Source organism: Geotrypetes seraphini, chromosome 2, assembly GCF_902459505.1.
Source record: "Geotrypetes seraphini chromosome 2, aGeoSer1.1, whole genome shotgun sequence".
Taxonomy (NCBI): domain Eukaryota; kingdom Metazoa; phylum Chordata; class Amphibia; order Gymnophiona; family Dermophiidae; genus Geotrypetes; species Geotrypetes seraphini.
In genome coordinates, this window is record NC_047085.1 from 89380567 (window position 1) to 89403656 (window position 23090).

General features: G+C 43.7%; 1 protein-coding gene across 1 annotated transcript in view; it reads left to right on the top strand.

Annotated features, from left to right (window-relative positions):
- The window catches only part of PAG1 (phosphoprotein membrane anchor with glycosphingolipid microdomains 1), a 147061-nt gene extending 130252 nt beyond the window's left edge, over nt 1-16809 (top strand). The window contains exons 7-8 of the mRNA XM_033934977.1: nt 5535-5594; nt 15147-16809. Coding sequence (XP_033790868.1) covers nt 5535-5594; nt 15147-15506 — 420 coding nt within the window. The 3' untranslated portion in view covers nt 15507-16809. The remainder of the gene's footprint in view (nt 1-5534; nt 5595-15146) is intronic.
- Nucleotides 16810-23090: the final 6281 nt, after the last annotated feature.

Here is a 23090-nt window from a genome sequence, read left to right on the forward strand (position 1 = left end):
AAGGGAGGGAAAGAGATGTTGAGGTGGGGGAGAGAATGCGTTTTTGGACACAGAAGGCATGGACTTGGGAGAGAGGAAGGGAGGGAAAGAGATGCTGAGGTGGGGGAGGGAATGCGTTTTTGGACACAGAAGGCATGGACTTGGGAGAGAAGAAGGGAGGGAAAGAGATGGTTGTATACACGAGAATGGAAGAAAGGATAATTTTTGGTCATAGGGAGGGAGGGAGGTACAGATGTGGTGGAAAGGGAACAGTGGGACAGATTGAAATGGATGCAAGAGGGAGAAATGTTGGACATAGTGGTGAAGGGAATGGAGGGAGAGATGTGTCATGGTGCTGGAGAGGGGTGATAGAAGGAGAAATGTTGGGCATGGGGCTGGTGGGCAGGCACAAAAGATGAGAAAGGGATAAATGCTGGACCATGGTAGGAGGAACCAATGGACAGCAACAGAAGAATTTACAGAAGATGGGAAAGCGGAAAAAAGAAACTGGGACCAACTTTATGGAAAAATAAGTCTCCAGACAACAAAGGTAAAAAATGGAATTTATTGACTAAAATATGTTAGCTTTGGGAAATGATATAGCAGATGTCTTTGTATTGTGTTCAAAAGAAAAGGAAATGCATTTCTGGTTTTATTTCTACAGTGTTGAAGTACTTGCTGACCCTTGCTGTGACTGGTGGCAGAGGACCTCCTCTAGAGATGGCCAGAATTCCCCTCCACCATGCACAGCAGTCACTGGCAGCATCCATGAGCCACTGAGGTGCCAGCATCTGTGACTCAGGGACGCTACTGCTGCCTGCCAAACTTGGCAAAAGGGACCCCCAGCCAACTGCAAAGGAAGTCCTCAGCTGACATCTTGGGGGTTCTCATCAGCTGAGTATTTATATTTTATATTTACATTAGAGCAGCGGTCTCAATGTCCCTCCTTGAGGGCCGCAATCCAGTCGGGTTTTCAGGATTTCCCCAATGAATATACATGAGATCTATGTGCATGCACTGCTTTCAATGTATATTCGTTGGGGAAATCCTGAAAACCGGACTGGATTGCGGCCCTCAAGGAGGGACTTTGAGATCCCTGCATTAGAGGTTCTGGTAGAAACCCGTTTACAAAGTATGTATTCTTCTCAATTAATATTTCCAAATTAATAAAGTCTCTTTGCTTATTTGTAAATGGGTCTCTACCAGAGCTTTTAATTCAGTAGCATAATTAAATGAAATAACTATTTCTGAAGTTTATAGGGACAGGCGGGGATGGAGGGGATTCCTCACGGGGATGGGTGGGGACGGAGGGATTCCTCACGGTGATGGTGGGATTCCTCACGGGGATGGGTGGGGACAGGTGGGATTTTGGCGGGGACGGGTGGGATTTCTGTCCCCACGCAACTCTCTAGTCCCAGTGTCTAAATGAAAATGTCAGCATCTATTAGATTTAGAACTGTCTAACCTAACAGGGGTCCTAAAAGATCTATGTAACAGAAAAAAACCATGTTTGTCTCATAGATGCTGATGCTGTACATCTCATTCTCCATCGAGATGCAGAAATATACTGCTTTATCTCAATACTCCAAATGTCTCTAAGACTATTTTTTGTTTTTTTATTTAAGAGGTCAGCTATGCTTCCAGCAAATCTGTCTGGAAGCATAGGACCTGCAAGCTATAATGATATTTGAGATTCTGCCAATCAGGGAACCCACTCTGAATGGCCTGCTTCAACTGCAACCACCTATAAGAACATAAGAAGTTGCCTCTGCTGAGGCAGACCATAGGTCCATCCTGCTCAGCGGTCCGCTCCCGCGGCGGCCCATCAGGCCCATTGCCTGAGCAATGGTCTATACCTATCTGTACCCCCCCAATCCCTTTTTCTTCTAGGAATCTATCCAAACCTTCTTTGAATCCATTTAGTGTTTTCTTGTCCACAACAGCCTCTGGAAGCGCGTTCCATGTATCTACCACCCTCTGAGTGAAAAAGTACTTCCTAGCGTTTGTTCTAAACCTGTCCCCTTTCAATTTCCCCCAATGCCCCCTTGTACTTGTGGTGCCCCTTAATTTGAAAAATCTGTCTCTGTCTACTTTTTCTATGCCCTTCAGGATCTTGAAGGTTTCTATCATGTCTCCTCTAAGTCTTCGCTTCTCCAGGGAGAAAAGTCCCAACTGCTTCAATCTGTCGGTATATGGGAGATTTTCCATTCCCTTTATCAGTTTGGTTGCTCTTCTTTGTACTCCCTCAAGTACCGCCATGTCCTTCTTGAGGTATGGCGACCAGTCCTGGACACAGTACTCCAGATGCGGCCGTACCATTGCATATAATTTTGAGATTTTGAAAGCTCAGTGATTTTAAAGAAAAGAGATTGCCCTAATTTTCCAGCATATATAACGCCTTTTAACGAGGGGAAAAATAGTTTAAGTTTTTGGATGAATCAGGCTATACTTTTAATAACAAGAAAAACACAAGTGCAGCAAAAAGCCACAGGCAGCACTAATATTAATGTATTGTCTACCAGCTGCTGCATCTTCTAGGGGTGGAAAAGATCTGGATTCCTCAAATGGGTATTCTAGGCTAGGCACAAGTCTAAATAGATGTGGTACGGAAGCAGTTTCACTGAACTCATTAGAAGGGACAATTGAATGTATGTGCTGGAGGAAATAAAAGATGGAAAATATAATAGATATATTCAAAAATCTAATAGGTTTCAATAAATTTCAAGGACAAGAGTGATATGATAGGAAACTGGAGATAATACAGGCTCACAGGAAAGATAAGGCGCTTGAATTTATTAAAGGTGAGAGAAAATAATACTTGCTTGGGATGAGCTTAGAAATGAGTGCTAAAATAGGCTTGAGGGTTAATATAAAACAGCATTTTCCAACCACTGTGTCACAGAAGACTAGCAGATGTGATACTCTTCCACCAGCCAGCCAGAGCCTAGAAAGCAGTGGACCAGAGTTTCCACCACTACCGACTGCTGCAAATTCTTCAGTTCTGTCCTTTCCCCTACCAGCTTGCACAGTTTCCTTTAGTCAGCAGGGGGAGATAGTATGCAGCATTTACAGTGATGAGAAAAAGTCACAGAAGACTAGAGATGGGATACTCTTCCACCAGCCAGCCAGAGCCTAGAAAGCAGTGGACCAGAGTTTCCACCACTACCGACTGCTGCAAATTCTTCAGTTCAGTCCTTTCCCCTACCAGCTTGCACAGTTTCCTTTAGTCAGCAGGGGGAGATAGTATGCAGCATTTACAGTGATGAGAAAAAGTTTAGGATCTAATCATGTTATGGGACAAGGATTGGGACTTGTATACTGCCTTTTTGTAGTAATCCAACCACACTCAAAGTGGTTTAAATATAGGTACTTCATTAATCTCCCTATCTGTCCCGGTGGGCTCACAATCCATCTAATGTACCTGGGGCAGTGGAGGATTATGGGCTAGATTCACTAACAATAGCGACTCAATCGCTGTTGGCCGATTCTCTGGCCGATTTTCCAACAGTGATTGATTCACTATTGTTTGCATGCAAATGATTTGCATGGAGGTGCAAATCATTTGCATGCAAACTAACCGACTCAGTCGCTCAGTGAGAAATTGAGACATGCGCAGAGCCCTAACAGTAGTGACAGGAGAAGCAGCCTCTTGTCACTACTGTCAGGGTTTCTGCCGTTTTTGTTATTTTGTTATTTTTTTTTTTCACCATTTTTAAGGTAGGAGTTACAGGAGCGGGGCAGGGTGGGGGCCTCTGGTGGCAGGAGGGGAGTGGGCAACCCTCCTGCCATTTTTTGGGGGGTGCGGGAGGATAGGTTCTTCATGGCAGGAGGGAGTGGGCATCCCTCCTGCTGTTTTTTTCAGGGGGAGGGGTATGTTCTTCATGGCAGGATGGAGTGGGCATTCCTCCTGCCATTTTATGGGTCGCTGCGTTTGTTGGGGTGGTGGGGCGCACGTTTGTTGGGGGGGGGGGTCGTTAGGGGAAAGCCAGCAGTAGAGGATTTTTAAAAAAAAAAATTTAATGAGACAGATATTTTGTGTGTGTAATATTCACAAAATATCTGTGCCATTAAAAAAAAAAATAAAAAAGAGAAAAAAAACCCGGCAGACCTGTCAGTAACACAGTTACTGACAGGTCTACAGCATTCGGGTTTTAGCATCAGTAAAACCCGATGCTAAATAGCCAAGCGACATAAGTGAATCAATCGCTTTGCTATTTTGCATGGGATTTTACTAATTTGCATGGCCGGATCTGATCAGAAAATGGGTGATCAAAGGGAAAAACATGCGGTGGGCCGTTTAGAGAATCGGGTCGGTTTGCAGCGATCGTCGCTAAACCTGTTAACAACGATCACTGACTTTAGTGAATCAAGCCCCAAGTGACTTGCTCAGGGTCACAGGTTTGAACCCGCAATCTGTAGCTCTAACCACTACGCCACACTCTCCTCTACAGTCTAATAAGATAAGAGAGATCAATAACCTCGACTGAATAAATAATTCAGACATGACATAAGATAGAGAAGGAAGAGCATCCTGGTGTGAAAAAAATATGTGAACCTTCATTTAGAAACTAGTGACACCTTTTAAGTAGCAACAACTTAAGCTGTTTCCTGTAACTACTACTAATACTATTAATTATTTCCAGAACACTTAGCAGACATATACAGTGCTGTACAGAGTCACGAAAGAGACAGTCCCTGCTCGAATGAGCTCACAGTCTAATCAAGACAGACAAGCAGGATGCTAGGGTATGGATTACAGTTAGCAGGTGATGGTTAAACTGCTGGTTAGAGTGATGAGTAGGGTTACCATACGGCTCCAGAAAAAGGAGGGCAGATTGAGACATCCGGCTTTTACTTCCATCGAAAGCAGTAAAGTAAAACCCGGATGTCTCAATCTGTTCTCCTTATTTCCATTGCTTTCAAAGCCCGAAGCTGCCCAAAGAAGCAGCCTGCAGACCGAAGCCACCTGAAGTCCAAAGAAGCAGCCTGCTGCCCGAAGCCACCCACAGCCCCCCCACCCCCGGTACCTTTTTTTAAGTGGCGGTGATCCAGCGCAATCTCCTGCTGGACGGCTGCTTTTCTCCTTGCAGAGCAACGCACAACGCAGGAACGCCACCTTTGCGCTTCCTGCCTGGTCCCACGCTGCTCTGTGATTGGCTACAGTCAATTCTCATCATGAGAACTGATTGCAGCCAATCATAGAGTGACGCGGGACCAGGCAGGAAGCGCAAAGGTCATGTTCCTGCGTTGTGCATCACTCTGCAAGGAGAAAGGTAGCCATCCAGCAGGAGACTGCGCTGGACTAATGCCACTTAAAATTGTAGCTGGGGGTAGGGTGGGGGGGGGAAAGGTCTTGAAAACATAAGTTGGTCACCCTGAAATTCTGATCTGTTTGCAGCCCTTGAGAAGTGGAGTTGAGAACCACCAAACTAAATAATGCAAGAAATGAGTAAGCAATAAGTTAGCTAGCCAATGACAGTGACAGATGAGGGATGTGACATCTCAAATGCCACAGTGCATGGCATTCATGTAAAACTGTTTTCTTCTCCTTTCAGAGGCACAGTTCGCATTCATACAAGTCTCGGGAGGAAGACCCCTGTCTAACAGAGGAAGATGTAGGTCTCTTGAATGATTTTTAAACATTTTTTACATAAACAGGGCAGTTCTATAAGTGGACGCTTACAGTTATGCATGACTTATGTAGGAAAATAAAGAGAAACTTGGCACTTGCGTAAGGAAGCACACTTTGCGGTGTTTTATAATGCAACATGTAATTTGCTCAGGCCCTGAGTCTATAAACATAGGCACTAAGAAATGCTGCGCATAGTGCATGTCAATCTTAAATTAGGTGGAATTCATAGAATCACGCCTAGTGGCACCTAAATTGGGCTTAGACATCAGTATGCGTCAAAACATTTGGCGCACCCTATCTAAGCCAGGGTTTTCTTGGCCTGAATACTGGCGCCCAAGTCCAATTTAGGTGTCTAATTGCAAAACAGACCCATAATCTGTCCTTAACCGTGCCCGCTTTCTTGTAGTCGCCTAGCAGAAAGTGGTAGTCGCCTACTAAGTTAGGTGCCCAGCAACCAATTAATTTTAATTTAAGCCAGTTATGAGGTGCGGATTGCTTGTTATCAGCACCCATTAAGCTTTTTAAATAATTAAGGTAGGCACCTATAATCTTTTATGGAATCTGGGCCTCAGTGCTTAACTACAAAGGGACATACACATGGGCAGAACATGGGCATGTCTCCAACTTATGCATAAGTTTTGAGGGCATCTTGCACACTTAGATGTGCAATTTTATGCCTGTCGTCAGCTCTAAGCTTTCAGAAATAACAACATTCTGAATCTTTCTGTATGCATTCTGGGAGCAGATGCAACATAGCGAAACCAGAAAGCTAGCAATTACTACTACTACTACTATTTATCATTTCTATAATGCAGAAATACGTACGCAGAGCTGTACATTTAACATTCAATAGATGGTCCATGCTGAGAAGAGCTTACAATCTAATTTGGACAGACAGACCGGACATCTCGAGGTTGGGGAGTTTCTAGTGGAAGGAATGATACAATGGGTATAGGTATGTGATGGTGAGTGGGAGTTGAGTTGAAAGCAGCTTCCAAAAAGTGGGCTTTTAGCTTGGACTTTAATACTGCTAGAGACGGAGCATGACATATTGATTCTTGAAGCCTGTTCCAGGCGCAGCAAGAAAAAAAGGAAGGCGGTGATATTGAAAACCATGGGAAGAGATTAGTGTACTGAGAGAGCAAGTATATATGGAAAAGAGGAGAGGGTCCAAGATATAGAACCTTGAGGTTGTGGCCGGGCTAGTCCCCAGGTAGGTGGGAAGTCCTGGCGCGGACCACAGGTAGATTTTTGTAGCGCCTTTTATGTGGCTGGATGAATGAAAAACCCGGAAGACGGATTTTCTAGGGACTGCACTCAGGTTTATTAAAGTTAAAAAAAAAAAAAAAGAAAACATGTTGGAACAGGTAATTAGTTCTTCACATTCTCTAAGGCAGTGTTTTTCAACCTTTTTTGGGCAAAGGCACACTTGTTTCATGAAAAAAATCACGAGGCACACCACCATTAGAAAATGTTAAAAAATTTAACTCTGTGCCTATATTGACTATATATAAAGTAATTCTCTTGAATAGGAATCAAATAAACACAAAGAAAGTATTTTATAATTACTTTATTATGAAATATTAAGTAAACAGAATAGTGAAAAATTATAAAATACTTTATTCAGTGCGAAACCTGGGTCTGTTTGGCTGAACACAAAGCTGATATTCTGGCTGGAATCTTGACGCTCATAGGCTCCCTGCGCTAAAAACCACTATTGCGGTTTAGTAAAAGGTGACCATATTGTAAAATATAGACAGCAGATATAAATTCAGAACTGTGCATAGTAAGTGAAGGGAAGTTTTCATCTCTGGGAATTTACCCAGTTAACTATTAAGTTATTTGGGCAAATTCCTTTGAAAACTGTGGTAATACTGCCTCCACTTTGCTAAATTTAAAATAAAATCATTTTTCCTACCTTGTCTGGTGATTTCTGGTTGCACTTTCTTCTTCTGACTGTGCATCCAATCTTTCTTCCCTTCTGTCAGCCTGTATGCTTTCTCTCCTCCACACCTCATTCCCTCCCCCAACTTTTTCTTCCTCTCTCCCTGACCTTTCTTTCTTTTTTTCTGTTTCTCTTCTTTCCTTCTGTTTCCCTGCCTGCCCCCTTTCTTTCTTTCTCCCTGCCGTTCCCCAATCCACTGCCACTGCCGCTGCCATCGAGGAACAGGACCCACCAATGGATAGCAGGCCCCAAAGCCGACGTCGACGCATGCTCTCCCTGCTTCGGGCCGATCAGTCTTCCTCTCCCCGACGTCAATTCTGCAATCGGAGAGGAAGTTCCGCCCAGCCAGGCAGCGATTGGCTGGCCCGAACTTCCTCTCCGACTGCAGAATTGACGTCGGGGAGAAGAAGACTTATCGGCTCGATAGATTAGATCGCCAAGACAAAGTGAGTCCTGGGTGATCGACTCACTTTGCCTTGGCGAGCTACTGGCGCCCCTGCCTTAGAACACTGCCTAGGACCCTGGGGGAGCCCGGGCCCCCTGTCAGCTCCGGGCCCCTGAATGCAGGACTGGTAGTACTGCCCTGATGGCGGCCCTGCGGCACACCAGGCAACATCTCGCGGCACACTAGTGTGCCGCGGAACAGCGGTTGAAAAATACTGCTCTAAGGCACCACATGTACTCAAGTCCAAGCATCCTGCCTTGAGCTTCCAGGTCAAACTAAACAATGCTGGTTAACATGAAAAGGTTTAATTCAAAAACAATAATCTCAGAATGTGTCCTTAGTTACTTGGTGCAGCCAGGCCCAGCCTGTGCTGGCTTTCAGATTCCTCATACAATTGATTCAGTCCAAGAGGAAAACAAAATCATTACCTTCTCCTTGCCAGTTTGCTCAGAAGTAGGGCAAAATGTTTGTTCAGGGAATATCTTCACTTAATTAGATGGAGCTGCCCTTTGCCCTGCTCCTATCCTTGCTGTAGTTCAAGGTCTTAATGTACCTGGACTGGATTTCTCCTAGGACTGGAAGGACCTCTCATATCTCACTCCCTCCTATATCTATGTCCTCTCCAGATTCACTCTCATCGGGAAAGCTGCTCATTTCCCATTCATTAGTCCTGTAGCCACGGTTGTTTCTCCACCCATTAACTTCAGGCTGTTCCTCCCATCCCCCTCTTTGCCTGCCTGCCAGCTCCTTCAGAACGTTCTCTCTCTGAGGGAAAACCCCTAGATTTCCTTCCCAAGATTTGCTAGGCAGAGCACTGTACCTCACAGAGATTACACCTCCTCCTTTGCTGGGTTGACCTCCTGCAAACGTCCGGGGTTAGGGAACTGGAACTCTGGAGTCTCCGCATGTGGCTGAGCTCTCTTGATTAGAGCCAGCTGAGCTCCCCCGATTACTCTGCCTCTTTCCTATTTGAGGCAGTCTGTCCTGCACACCATGAGTGCTGACTCCACCCCCTCCTGGGTTGGTTTTCTGTTTCTGGGTTTGAGGAAAGGATTGATAGGGGAGATAATTAGCTTTCAGTGCCCTCCCCACCTGGCTGTTGGGTTGTGCTACACCCTGCCTCTGCACCTTCCCTCCTGGCTGAGCCAGCTGTCTCTGCTCCAGGCCAGGTTTTCCAGAGCCCATTGATGCTTGCTGGGGAGGTTTAGACATTCTTTTCACTGGGATAGGGGCTTCCCTGTCACAAGGTAATTGGATAGACGGTGAGATAGCAGCGGAGGAGGCTCCACCATTACGTACACTGAAAGTATGATGGGAAAGATAGGAAGAAAACCAAGAGAAAGCAGAACCCTGGAATCCCAATGAGAGAGCCTAATGTTCAAAGGATATGTTTCTAATTGTTAGAGTTACACTTCTAAATTGGCATTTTTAATATTTTATAGAGTTGACTGGCTAAATTTATGCTCAAAATTTCATTAAGGGGTTGATAATGAGAGGCTCACGGCCATTTTAATTGCTTGTGTGGGGCTATCCTGGAGTTGAGGAGTAGCCTAAGTGAGTGCAGTGGGCTGAGAACCTGGGGAACTGGGTCTAATTCCCACTGCAACTCCTTATGACTCTAGGTAAGTCACTTAACCTTCCATTGCCCAAGTACATAAATTAGATTGTGAGCCAACTAGGAACAGAGAATAGCCTGGGTCAGACCAAAGGTTCATCAAGCTCAGTAGCCCATTCTCACGGTGGCCAATCCAGATCACTAGTACCTGACCAAAACCTAAAGAGTAGCAACATTCCATGCTGCCGATCCAGGGCAAGCAGTGGCTTCCCCCATGTCTTTCTCAATAACAGACTATGGACTTTTCCTCCAGGAACTTGTCCAAACCTTTCTTAAAACCAGCTACACTATGTATTTATTTATTTATTTGCTCAATTATTATCCCGTCCTACCAAAGGAGCCCAGAACGGGTTACAAAGTACATCCACAATATAATCGAGACAGGACAGAGATGACATAATTTACAAAGTAGACATGAAGTAGACATTACAATAAAACATGTACATTAAGCAGCATCTCTTGAGAGTTAGGAGGGGACAAGATCGAAACATTCAAGATAATGAAGGGAATAGACATAGTAGATAAAGACAGGTTGTTCACTCTCTCCAAGGTAGAGAGAATGAGAGGACACTCTCTAAGTTAAAAGGGGATAGATTCCATACAAATGTAAGGAAGTTCTTCTTCACCCAAAGAGTGGTGGAAGCTGGAATGCTCTTCCTGAGGCTGTTATAGGGGAAAACATCCTCCAGGGATTCAAGACAAAGTTAGACAAGTTCTGCTAAAACGGAACGTATGCAGGTAGGGCTAGTCTCAGTTAGGGCACTGCTTTTTGACCTAGGGGCCGTTGCGTGAGCAGACTGCTGGGCATGATGAACCACTGGTCTGACCCAGCAGCGGCAATTCTTATGCGTAGGTGCGTTGACTCTGATGGCATTTCTGGGTGCATGTCCTTAAGGCGCTGGGTTTGTGAAGAGGAAGGTTTCACAGAAATCTGCTTTTACCACAACCTCTGGCAACGCATTCCAGAGCTTAACTATTCTCTGAGTGAAAAAATATTTCCTCCTATTGATTTTAGAAGTATTTCCCTGTAACTTCATTGAGTGTCCCCTAATCTTTGTAATTTTTGACGGAGTAAAAAATTGATCCATTTGTATATTCTTAGTCTTGTTAACCATCCCTTTTTTAATAATTCCAAGCATGTTGTTTGCTTTTTTGGCTGCCCCCACACATTGGGCGGAAGGTTTCAGTCTACAATGACATTCAGATCCTATAATTGGGTGCTAACCCCCAAGGTGGACCCTAGCATCTGGTAACTGTGATTCGGGTTATTCTTCCCAATGTGCATCACATTGCATATGTCCACATTAAATTTCATCTGCAACTTGGACGCCCAATCTTCCAATTTCCTATGGTCCGCCTGCAATTTTTCACAATCCACATGCATTTTAACAACTTTGAACAGTTTAGTGTCATCTGCAAATTTAATCTAATCATTCGTCATTCCAGTTTTCAGATTATTTATAAATAAGTGAAATAGCACCAGTCCCAGTACAGATCCCTACAGCACTCTACTGTTTACTCTCCATGGAGAAAAATGACCATTTAACCCTACCCTCTGTTTTCTATCTGATAACCAATTCCTAATCAACAATTGAACTTTGCCACCTATCCCATGACTCTTTAATTTTCTTAGGCTTTTCATGAGGAACTTTGTCAAAAGCTTTCTGAAAATCTAGATACACTACATCAACCAGCTCTCCTTTATCCACATGTTTATTCACACCTTCAAAGAAGACAAGCAAATTGGTGAGGCAAGATCTCTCTTGGCTGAACCCATGCTGACACTCTCATTAAATCATGTTTGTCTACATGTTCCACAATTTAATTTTTTTATAATTGTTTCCACCATTTTGCCTGGCATTGAAGTCAGGCTTACTGTTCTGTAATTTCCCGGATCTCCCTTGGAACCCTTTTTAAAAATCGGCGTAACATTGGCTACCCTCCAGTCTTCAGGTACTACAGACGATTTTAGCAACAGGTTACAGATCACTAACAGCAGGTCAACAATTTCATGTTTAAGTTCTTTTAGTACCCTGGGATGTATACTAGAGAATGACACGGTGACAAAATTCATCACCGTTCCCGTCCACGCGGATAACCATGGGAAATAATCCCATGTCATTTTCTAGTGTCTATTTCAACCTCGGTCCTTCGACACCAGCATTCTTCAAAGCAAAGCTTGCGGGTCAGTGGTTGTGGCCATTCATACTCTGATTCTTCCCTCTCTCCTTAAAGAATGACATGGAGATGGTTTCCCGCGGTTATCCGCGGGGACGGGAACGGTGATGAATTTTGTCACCGTGTCATTCTCTAATGTATACCACTTGGTCCAGGTGATTTATCACTTTTTAACTTGTCAATTTGGCTTAGTACATCTTCCAGATTCACCAAGATTTCTTTCAGTTCCTCTGCATCATCACCCTTGAAAACCATCTCCGGTTCAGGTAGATCTTTTACATCTTCTTCCATAAATACCGAAGCATTCATTAAGTCTCTCCGGTATGGCCTTATCCTCCCTGAGTTCTCCTTTTGCTCCTTGATCATCCAACGGTCCCATGGATTCCTTCAAAGGTTTTCTGCTTCTGATGTACCTAAAAAAATTGTTATGAGTTTTTGCCTATTGCAAGTTTCTCTTCATATTCTTTCTTAGCTGGCTAGTTTGTGGGAAGTCTGAGACAGACTTAGTTTGGAGTGGAAACTTTAGCTGGTTAGCGGCAATTTTCAGTCCGCTAATCCAACTAAGTGACTTCATAAAGGTCCCCTTTTATCAAGCCATGTTAGGATTTTTTATCACTGGCTGCTGCAGTAAAAGTTCCTACACTGATAGAATTCTGTACCCCATTCTAAGCTCTTCTGAGAGGATGGACTATAAAACTAAATAAAAAAAATAAATTTTCAACCACTAGTTGTATCGAAGACTCGGATTTTAAATTTCTTCTAGGACTATACACAGACAAACCTTGCCAGCCACTTACTGCCACAGGCTGAATATCAAACCCTAAACTCCTAAGTTAAAGACCATAAAACAAGGGTAGCAATGAGAAAAAGGTTAGGAGCTTAGTACTGATTTTTAGAGAATGACACGGTGACAAAATTCATCACCATTCCCGTCCCCGCGGGAAACCATCTCCATGTCATTCTTTAAGGAGAGAAGGAAGAATCAGAGTATGAATGGCCACAACCACTGACCCGCAAGCTTTGCTTTGAAGAATGCTGGTGAAGAAGGACTGAGGTTGAGATAGACACTAAAGAATGACAGTCTCTGGTATCCAGATATTGTGATGTCATAATGCCTCATTCCACCAATGCCTAAGAGCCAAACTCATCAGTAATGTCACAATGGCTTGATTGTCCTATACTTGGCTCCCATAAGAATCAGAGTATGAATGGCCACAACCACTGACCCACAAGCTTTGCTTTGAAGAATGCTGGTGTAGAAGGACTGAGGTTGAAATAGACACTAGAAAATGACAAGGGATTATTTCCCGCAGTTATCCGCGGGGACAGGAACGGTAATGAATTTTGTCACCGTCTCATTCTCTACTGATTTTCATTCATGTAGGCAAATGAACGGCAGTCCTAAATTTATAGGCAAAACGACAACAAAAGACCCAACAATATTCTACAGCAGTCATAGGGATACCAAAACATGAAGAAGACTGTGGAATGCAATGTTCTCGAAGTCTTATTTATTGAGAATGATGGAGGATTCAGATAAAAGTCATACATCCACTGTATAGAGGTGCTGACCCTATCCGAGTCGACGGGCCCGTGTTTTGGCTAAAACAAGCCTTCCTCAGGGGTCCAGGTCAGTTTTCACCACTAAAAATACTGAGATGTATGTCGTAGAACTCCGTCCATCAGATAAGCTGCTCTTAGCTATACCCTTCTCCTCCACTGTCAATTCCAGACTTTGTTCCTTTCATCTAGTTGCCCCCTGTGCTTGGAATAAATTACCTGAGTTTGTCCTCCAATCTCCTTCCCTTGTTTAAAAGCCCTCCGGACCCCCGGACATGTCCTCAAAAGGAAGATATGTCCGGGGAAATCTCAACAGACATTCAATCCTGAGTTTCATCCTGCCTGTTTGATATCAGTACCTGAATGTCTCACCGCCATCTAAAATTAAACATGGCCAAGACTGAGCTCCTAATCTTTCTTCCTAGACCCACCGCTCCTTTTCCCTTATTCTCTATTTCTGTGCACAATGCCCTCATCCTCCCTGTCTCATCGGCTTGCAAACTCGGGGTAATCTTTGACTCATCTCTTTCCTTCACAAATCCAACAAACTGCCAAAACCCATTGTTTCTTGTTCTACAACATTGCTAAAATCTGACCCTTCTTTTCCGAGTGCACTGCTAAGACTCTCATCCATACCCTCATCACCTTTCACTAGATTATTGCAACCTGCTTCTCTCTGGCTTTCTGCTAAACCATCTCTCTCCTATCCATTCAGAACTCTGCTACACTCATTTTCTGCCCATGTCGCTATGTCCACACAACCCCTCTCCTCAAGTGGCTTCACTGGCTCCTTATCCGTTTCTTAATTCAATTCAAACTCTTCTTACTGACCTACAAGTATATTCACTCCACATCTCAGTATCTCTCCTTTCTCATCTCTCCCTATATTCTTCCCCAAGAACTCCACTCATTGGGTAAGTCTCTCTTATCTGTACCATTCTCCTCCACAGCCAACTCCAGACTGTCCCTTCTACCTTGCCGTAACCTATGCCTGGAACAAACGGCCTGACTTGGTATGTCAGGCTCCGTCCCTGGCAGTATTCAAATCCAGACTCAAATAGCTGCTTTCAATTCCAAACTTTAACCCACCTACTAAGTACCCATATCTGTCTTATCATTCCTTCTGTAATTTCCCTACTTTAGCACTTTTTTGTCCAGTTTGTCTGTCATAACTAGATTGTAAGCTCTTTTGAACAGGGACTGTCTCTTCCATGTTTTGGTGGACAGTGCTGCATATGCCTGGTAGCACTACAGAAATGATAAATAGTAGTAGATTAAGAGTTACCACTCTAAACTAATGAAAAGGCAGGAAATGCAAAATGCAGTTATCAACACCTCTGGAGGTGCTGCGGTGCTAGCAGTTAACATATAATAACAACCTCTGCATTAACTGCAAAGCAGATTTCCTGTCCACCAAATATCCTCTAATAGCAGTTTTCATATTAGGTGTTTCACATGGCAGTTAGCACATGCTAACAATTAACCTATTAAAAGTCACATTAAACGCCTAACTCTGCTTAGGCAATAGGCCCAAAATTAACCCTTTAATTGGCAGGTGGTGAAAACAGCTGCTTTACGTAACTTGATGTTGAACGAGAGCAACTATGCCAATTAACAGGCATTTGGAGATACAGATCTCCCATATGAGCCATAGAAACACATATTGCTACTGAGCAACAATGCTAAATAAAGGGCTGCTATAAAATTATACTATGCTATGTTTTTCGATATTTGTGTGTACTTCAATTTCAAGTTGTGGTCTTCTTCAAATTGTATTTCTTGTGTGTCCTAGATCGCAGCTATGTACTCCACAGTGAGCAAGACAAGTCACCCTGCCAAATCTCAAGACACGCCGTCCGATCCCACCTACAGTCAAGACATCACCGCGTCGCGATCCCCATCTATTTGCAGTGACCTTTATGCCACCGTCAGAGACCACGAAAAAAGTCCAAACACAGTCGATGTGCCTCATCCAGCACAGAGAACAAATGGGGAGTCCGATCCAGAGTACGACGTGATTCCACCAGTCTGTCAAGAGGAGGAAAGGACTGCATCTGTTCCTAATGCCAACCGCCCAATGCAGTTGATGGCAGAGAATGACTATGAAAGCATCGGAGACTTGCAACAAAACAGAGATACCACAAGACTCTAGTGATTATGAGAAACATAAGATTTTGTGAAACGTATCTTCAGCCAGTAGCTAAAATGCCTCAGAAAGAAACGCTAGATCAAATGAAAAGTGAGCGAAAAGAACAAACAGAAGAAAAAGTGTTGCATGTTTGTAGGGGGGCTGCAAGGATTATTTTCTTAAGTTCACGTATGGTACAAACCCCAGTGAGAAGTAAACACCTCTGTGATCCCACTTTGGGGAAGGATTATGATTGTATACTCTAGACTGTTGAAAAACTGTCATTCGCGTCCAGCCATACAAACTGTTCATTTGCCAAAAAAAATAGTCCGAAGGAAGATGCTCACTAATTTGATTCTCAGGCTTTTCAGTGAGAATTTTGTTTTCCAGGCTGGCCGTTCTTCATGTTCTTAGTATTGCTGTAGGGAGTTTGGCAGAAATTTTTTCCCTTATATCATGACAGCTAAAGAGCAGGTTAAAACGGGGACTTTATTCCAAAGATATTCCTTTTATGGCACATGGTTTTTGCAAGGTGAGGCGTGGCCTAGTGGTAGAGCTGCTGTCTCTGCACCCAGAGGTTGTAGGATCAAATCCCAGGGCTGCTCCCTGTGACCCTGGGCAAGTTACTTAATCCTCCATTGCCCCAGGACAAATAAGTACCTGTATGTATGTAAACCACCTCGAGTGTGGTTGTGCAACTTCAAAGAGGCAGTATACAAGTCCCAATCCCTTTCATGTGATTTGTAAAAAATTGTACAGCTTCAGCAGGGCACAAACTTGGACCTAGGAATATTTATATCAAGTTGCAAGAGAGAAAACAAAGAATGTCGGGTACATTGCACTCTGCTGACAAAATTAAAGTACTTCAAAGTACAAAGCTTTGAAGGTGACCGACCTATCCCAAAATACATGAAGACATCTTGGGTTCCATTTGGTAAGCATTTTTCACATAGACTCAAAGAGGCATAATTATCAATGTGCACTACCATTAAGATGGGTTATTTTACCACAGCTCTCATTTTATGCAATGAGTCCTAGTTACTAATAGTTACTAATTACTGGAGTTAACAGTAAAATAGTCTTAATAGTAGACCATGTTGATAACTGTACCCCAAAAATGGGAGACAACATTAAATAAATAGGTCCTTTTGTTTTTTAAGATAGCAAGGATTTTTTTGTCAGTCAGGAGCTTTCTGTATGTAAATTTTATACCTGAAAATGGGCTGAAAGTATACTGTTTAAACTTGTAGCCTTAATAATCATGTTCAAAAGCAACAGTGTGGGAGAAATGTTCAAAAACCTAGAGTTACCATATGGCTCCAGAAAAAGGAGGACAGATTGAGACATCTGGGTTTTATTTCCATTGCTTTCAATAGAGGTAAAACCTGGATGTCTCACTCCATCCTCCTTTCTCTGGAGCCATATGGTAACCCTACAAGAAGCCACCTAGCTTCTATTAAGGATGTGCAGACAGTAAAATATTTTGGTCTGTTTTTGGCATTTTAATCCCCAACCTCTGGACTTCTTTTTCCATCCATTTCCCACATTCATTTTAACTCCTAAAAAATAAGATAGATATTCTGCTAGTGGTGATGAGAATTTTTATAGCCACCGATGGCAATATTCCCAGATTGTCAGTGCCAGGCCATGTCGAGGTCCCATCACATTGAATATTCAGGTTTAGGCAGCCGGCTATCTCTTATGCAGTTAAGTGTGATATTTGGCACTAAGGCCCTGATTCTATAAATGCCACCTTAAAGATAGGTGCTGAGGAACACAGCGCATAGTGCTTGTTAAGTGTCATTTATAGAATTGCGCCTAAATTGGGCTTAAGTGACGGTAGACATCAAAATGTTACACACATCCTATTTATGCCAGGGTTTTTGTGGCCTAAAAATCAGTGCCTAACTCCAAACGAAGATCAAACTTGTCCACGCACTCATTTTCTCAGTAGTCAATTATGGATGTGAAAGCTAGATACTACGGAAACAAGACAGAAGGAAGGTTGACTCTTTTGAGCTTTGGTACTGGAGAAGGATTTTAGGTGTGCCGTGGACCACCCTAAAAACTAAGAAATCTGTTCTGGAAGAGATCAAACTAGCTATGTCACTCAAAGCCCAAATGATGAAGTTACAACTGTCTTATTTTGGTCACACCATCAGAAAAGAGAGATCACTGGAGAAGGACATCATGTTTGGGAAGATTGAAGGAACCAGGCAGAGAGGGCAACCTGCAATCAGATGGCTGGCCATGTTGAAAACAACCATGGGGATGACGCTGGAGGGCCTTTCCAGACTAGCACAAAACCGATTTCTTTTTAGATCTGTAATTCATCAAGTCGCTGGGACTCGAACACAAGTCAGTTGTACCTAACTAAGTCCAATTTAGGTACCAACATGGAAAATATGTCTGATATCTGCTCTTAACCATGCCCACTTTCTGGTAGGTGCTTTGGTCTAAGCACCTACCCAAAAACAGTAGGTGTCTACCAAGTTAGGTACCTGGCACCCAATTAATTTACATTTTTGCCAGTTATGAGCTCATTATTCATTAATGGCACCAATGGGGAAAGCGTCTCGGAAGTTTCGGTAGGTGATACGCTAGCCTCCAGCGACCACAACATGGCATGGTTCTACCTGAAGAAAGGGTTCACTAGATTGAGCACAACAACAAAGGTCCTCAACTTCTGGGGCACTGACTTCAAGCGCATGGGTGAATTCGTCCATCAGGCACTACAAGACCAAGTTGAGACCGACAATGTGGAAACTATGTGGTCAACCCTGAAATCTACCTTGCATGAAGCGACAAACCGCTATATAAAAACAGTAAGCAAACGACGGAGAAACAATAGACCCCAGTGGTTCACTGCGGAGATCTCGGACCTCGTTAAGAAAAAGAAAAAGGCATTTATTTCCTACAAACAATCAGGAAATGGGGAGGCTAGAAAAGACTATCTGGCCAGGTCCAAGGCTGTCCAAACGGCAGTCAGAGTGGCCAAGCTTCGAATAGAAGAGAATCTAGCAAAGAATATTAGGAAGGGGGATAAATCCTTTTTCAGATATATTAGTGATAGAAGAAGAAACACGGATGGGATAGTACACCTCAGGACACCAGACGGGAATTATGTAGAATCGGATTCCGACAAAGCCGAACTACTAAATGAATACTTCTGCTCTGTCTTTACCTGCGAGGCGCCGGGGTCCGGTCCACAGTTGCAAGCAAGGCAATGCACGGAAGACCTGTTTTGGAACTTCAAGTTTACACCCAGCAGTGTTTACTGCAAACTATCAAGACTCAAAGTGAACAAAGCCATGGGTCCGGACAATCTACACCCCAGGGTGCTTAGAGAGTTATGTGATGTCATGGCAGAGCCGTAATTTGTGCTCTTCAATCTTTCCCTGAGTACGGGAAGAGTCCCCTTGGACTGGAAAACAGCTAATGTCATCCCACTTCACAAAAAGGGCTGCAGGGCGGAGGCTGCTAATTACAGAATCTCACATCCATAGTGAGTAAACTCATGGAAACACTAATTAAACGTAAACTAGATACGGTCCTGGACGAGGAGAATCTACGGGATCCCCACCAACATGGATTAACTAAGGGTAGGTCCTGCCAATCCAATCTAATTAGCTTCTTTGACTGGGTAACAAGGAAGCTGGATGCCGGGGAGTCCCTAGACGTCGTGTACTTGAACTTCAGTAAAGCTTTTGATAGCGTCCCACACTGCAGGTTACTGAGCAAGATGAAATCAATGGGACTGGGAGAAACTCTAAATGTATGGGTCAATGATTGGCTAAGCGGTAGACTTCAGAGAGTGATAGTAAACGGTACCCTCTCCAAAACATCGGCGGTGACCAGTGGAGTGCCGCAGGGCTTGGTATTAGGTCCAATCCTATTCAACATATTTGTAAGTGATCTGACTCAGGGGCTTAAAGGTAGAATAACATTGTTCACCAATGACACCAAACTCTGCAACATAGTAGGTAAAAGCACTTTGCCCGACAGTATGATGCAAGGCCTACTTCTACTGGAACATTGGTCCTCGACTTGGCAGCTCGGCTTCAATGCAAAAAAATGTAAGGTCATGCACCTTGGCATCAGAAATCTGTGCAGAATTTACACACTAAATGGCGAGACCTTAGCCAAGATTGTAGCAGAACGGGATTTAGGAGTGATAATCAGTGAAGATATGAAAATTGTCAATCAGGTAGAGAAGGCTTCATCCAAGGCTAGACAAATGATGGGTTGCATCCGCAGAAGCTTTGTTAGCCGGAAGCCCGAAGTCATCATGCCATTGTACAGATCCATGGTGAGACCTCACCTGGAATATTGTGTTCAATTCTGGAGGCCACATTACCAAAAAGATGTGCTGAGAGTTGAGTCGGTTCAAAGAATGGCCACCAGGATTATCTCGGGGCTTAGGGATCTCCCGTATGAGGAAAGGCTGAATAAATTGCAGCTGTACTCACTCGAGGAAAGTAGAGAGAGAGGAGACATGATTGAGATGTTTAAATATATCACAGACCGTATCGAGGTGGAAGATGATATCTTCTTTCTTAAAGGACCATCGGCCACAAGAGGGCATCCGCTAAAAATCAGGAGGGAAATTTCATGGCGACACCAGGAAGTATTTCTTCACTGAAAGGGTGGTTGATCATTGGAACGAACTTCCACTGCAGGTGATTCAGGCAACCAGCATGCCAGATTTTAAAAGTAAATGGGATACACATGTGGGATCTCTCGAGGGGTAAAGTCGAGGGGGTGGGTCATTAGAGTGGGCAGATTTGATGGGCTATGGCCTTTTCCTGCCGTCATTTTTCTATGTTTCAATTAAGCAAATTAAAAAAATTAATGACCCCTTTATCAAGCTAATCTATTAGCACCAGAGCATTTACCTCACCGGCCCACGCTAAAAACCTCTAGCACTGCTTGATAAAAGAGGAGGTAAGTTAGGTTCCTAGATTGTCTTGGCTTGCCGATCTAGGTGCCTAACATCAAGTGCCATTTATAGAATTTGGGCCTAAATGCATAAGCAACACTGCATAAAGATAGGATTGTGTTTTATGTGATCCAATATGGCAGGTGAGGCGTGGCCTAGTGGTAGAGCTGCTGTCTCTGCACCAAGAGGTTGTAGGATCAAATCCCAGGACTGCTCCCTGTGACCCTGGGCAAGTTACTTAATCCTCCATTGCCCCAGGACAAAATAAGGCGGTTAAATGCTGAATATCTGCACTTAACCACATAACTTACACTTCTTATTTAGCAAGGGCCACAATGCCCTTATCATGGAATTTGACATGAGTTTGGCCTTTGATTTGGTAGATCACGAGAAATTGTTACAATGCTTGGATGCAATTGGCATCAGAAGAGAGGTATTGGACTGGTTCCGAGGTTTCCTTATATCCCGCACCTATCAAGTATGTTTCAATTACAACCTCTCTAATACCTGGAGCAACCCATCTAGAGTTCCTCAGGGGTCACCACTGTCCTTTAACATTTACATGTCATCATTAGGTGCACAACTGGCCCAGCGGGGAATAAAATTATTTAGTTACGCAGACAACTTTACAATCATTATTCCATTCGCTACTTCTCTCTCTGAAGCTATCCCTATGGCAACCGAAGTACTAAACTTGATGGAACAATGGATGACTGAATTTAGATTGAAGCTTAATTCAGAAAAAAATGAATTCTTTGTAGCCTCGCCATACCCACTCTTCATTAAAACATCCTTATGCATCAACAACCTCAGTTACCCTATTCAACCTACAATGAAGGTTCTGGGAGCAATACTTGACCAAGGCCTAACCATGAAAGACCAAGTGGACTCATTGGTTAGAAGGGGTTTCTTCACTCTCTGGAAACTTTGGTCCATCAAAGCATACTTTGACGCTTCATCATTCAGAATTCTGGTACAATCCCTTATACGAAGCCATCTGGACTACTGTAATATCGCCCACCTGGCAATCTCCCAGAAGAACTTGCAGAGACTACAACTGGTACAGAACGCAGCGGTTAGGCTGATTTTTGAGTTGAAGAAGTCCAATCACATAACCCCTTCCTACCGACTCCTGCACTGGTTGCCAATGGAGGCACATGCGAAGTTTAAGCTGGGATGTTTCTGCTTTAACGCACTATACGGTTTAGCCCCTAAATATATAACTGACTTCTTCTCCTTCTCAACCAACAAACCATAAGAGAAGCTCACACCCGAAGTTCGTCTCCTCACCGGTTAGAGGATGTAAATTTAAAAGACACCATCAACATCTCCTCTCATATCAAACAGCATCATGGGGCAAAGATCTGGAAAAACTACTTAGGCATTCAAACAACTATGATGAATTTAGGAAACACCTAAAACATATCTGTTCTTGAATTATCTAGGTAGCTGATCTGCACAATCTCTCCCACAACAACCGCTCTCATATTCTGTTAGTCACTAACCTCCAACTATGTAAGTTCTACTCAATTGTAGCATTCTTTTTAATCATTGTAAACCGCATAGAACTTCACGGTCCTGCGGTATATAAACTGCTATTAGTATTATAAGTGCCAACTCAGTCCACCCACAAAATAGTTATGTGGATTAAAGGTTCACCCACTTTAATCAGTCTCCTAGATGGCAAAAGTCCATGCAGTATGGAGATAATTCTAGAACTATGGACCTATAAATAGGCAGCTAGAGGGCACCTGGTAAGAGCCTAGTCTATAAAGGAACATAGGCACCTATTTTCCTTTCCTGGGATTAATGTCAGCAGGCATCAACAGAGCTCAGTGGCGTAGTAAAGGGGGTGGGGGCGGTACCCTGAGCACCATCACCGCTCCTCCTCTCTGCCCCTCCCCACTGCGTACCTCTTTAAATGTTCACCAGCACGAGCAGTATCTTTCAAGTGCTGCTCACGCTGGCCTCGGCCCCCTTCTGACATCATTTCCAGGTCGTGGAACCAGAATGTGACTTCAGAAGGGAGCTGAGTCCACCGCAAGCAATGGGTGGAAGATGCTCGTGCCAGTGAAGATTTCAAGAGGTACGTTGGGAGTGGGGGGGGCACACAGCATAGTTGGGAAGAGTGGGAGGTGCACGGCGAGGCGATGTTGGGCGCCAAGCTCCCTGGCTTACACCGCTGATAGCGCTGCACACTGCTGACTGATTATCGGGGGGGGGGGGGGGACTGGGCTCATTCTGTCCTAAACTGTGCCCATATACACACTCACAGTCAAACTGCATATTTTTTACACTGGCTGGAAAAAGAGGTTATTTATGCCCAAGAATGATTAAAATACTTCATTTCCACACATTCTTGTTGTCTAAAACTAGTCAGCTCCTTATGAAATCCCCCTTTTAATGACTAATTTAATGAATTCTACATATTCATAGTTATTAATGTAAAAATAAATTGTTGCCAGTCCTGAAAAGGGCAATTCTATAACTGTCGCCCAAATGTACCTGCCACTTGCATGTACAGAATACCATAAGCTTTACTGGATCAGATCAGTGGTCTATCCAGTTCAGTATCCTGTCCTTACATTGTCCAATTCAGGTCACTAGTACCCAAAAGTAGCAACATTCCATGCTACCAACCCCAGTAGCCCGACCTCAAAGGTAAGTGT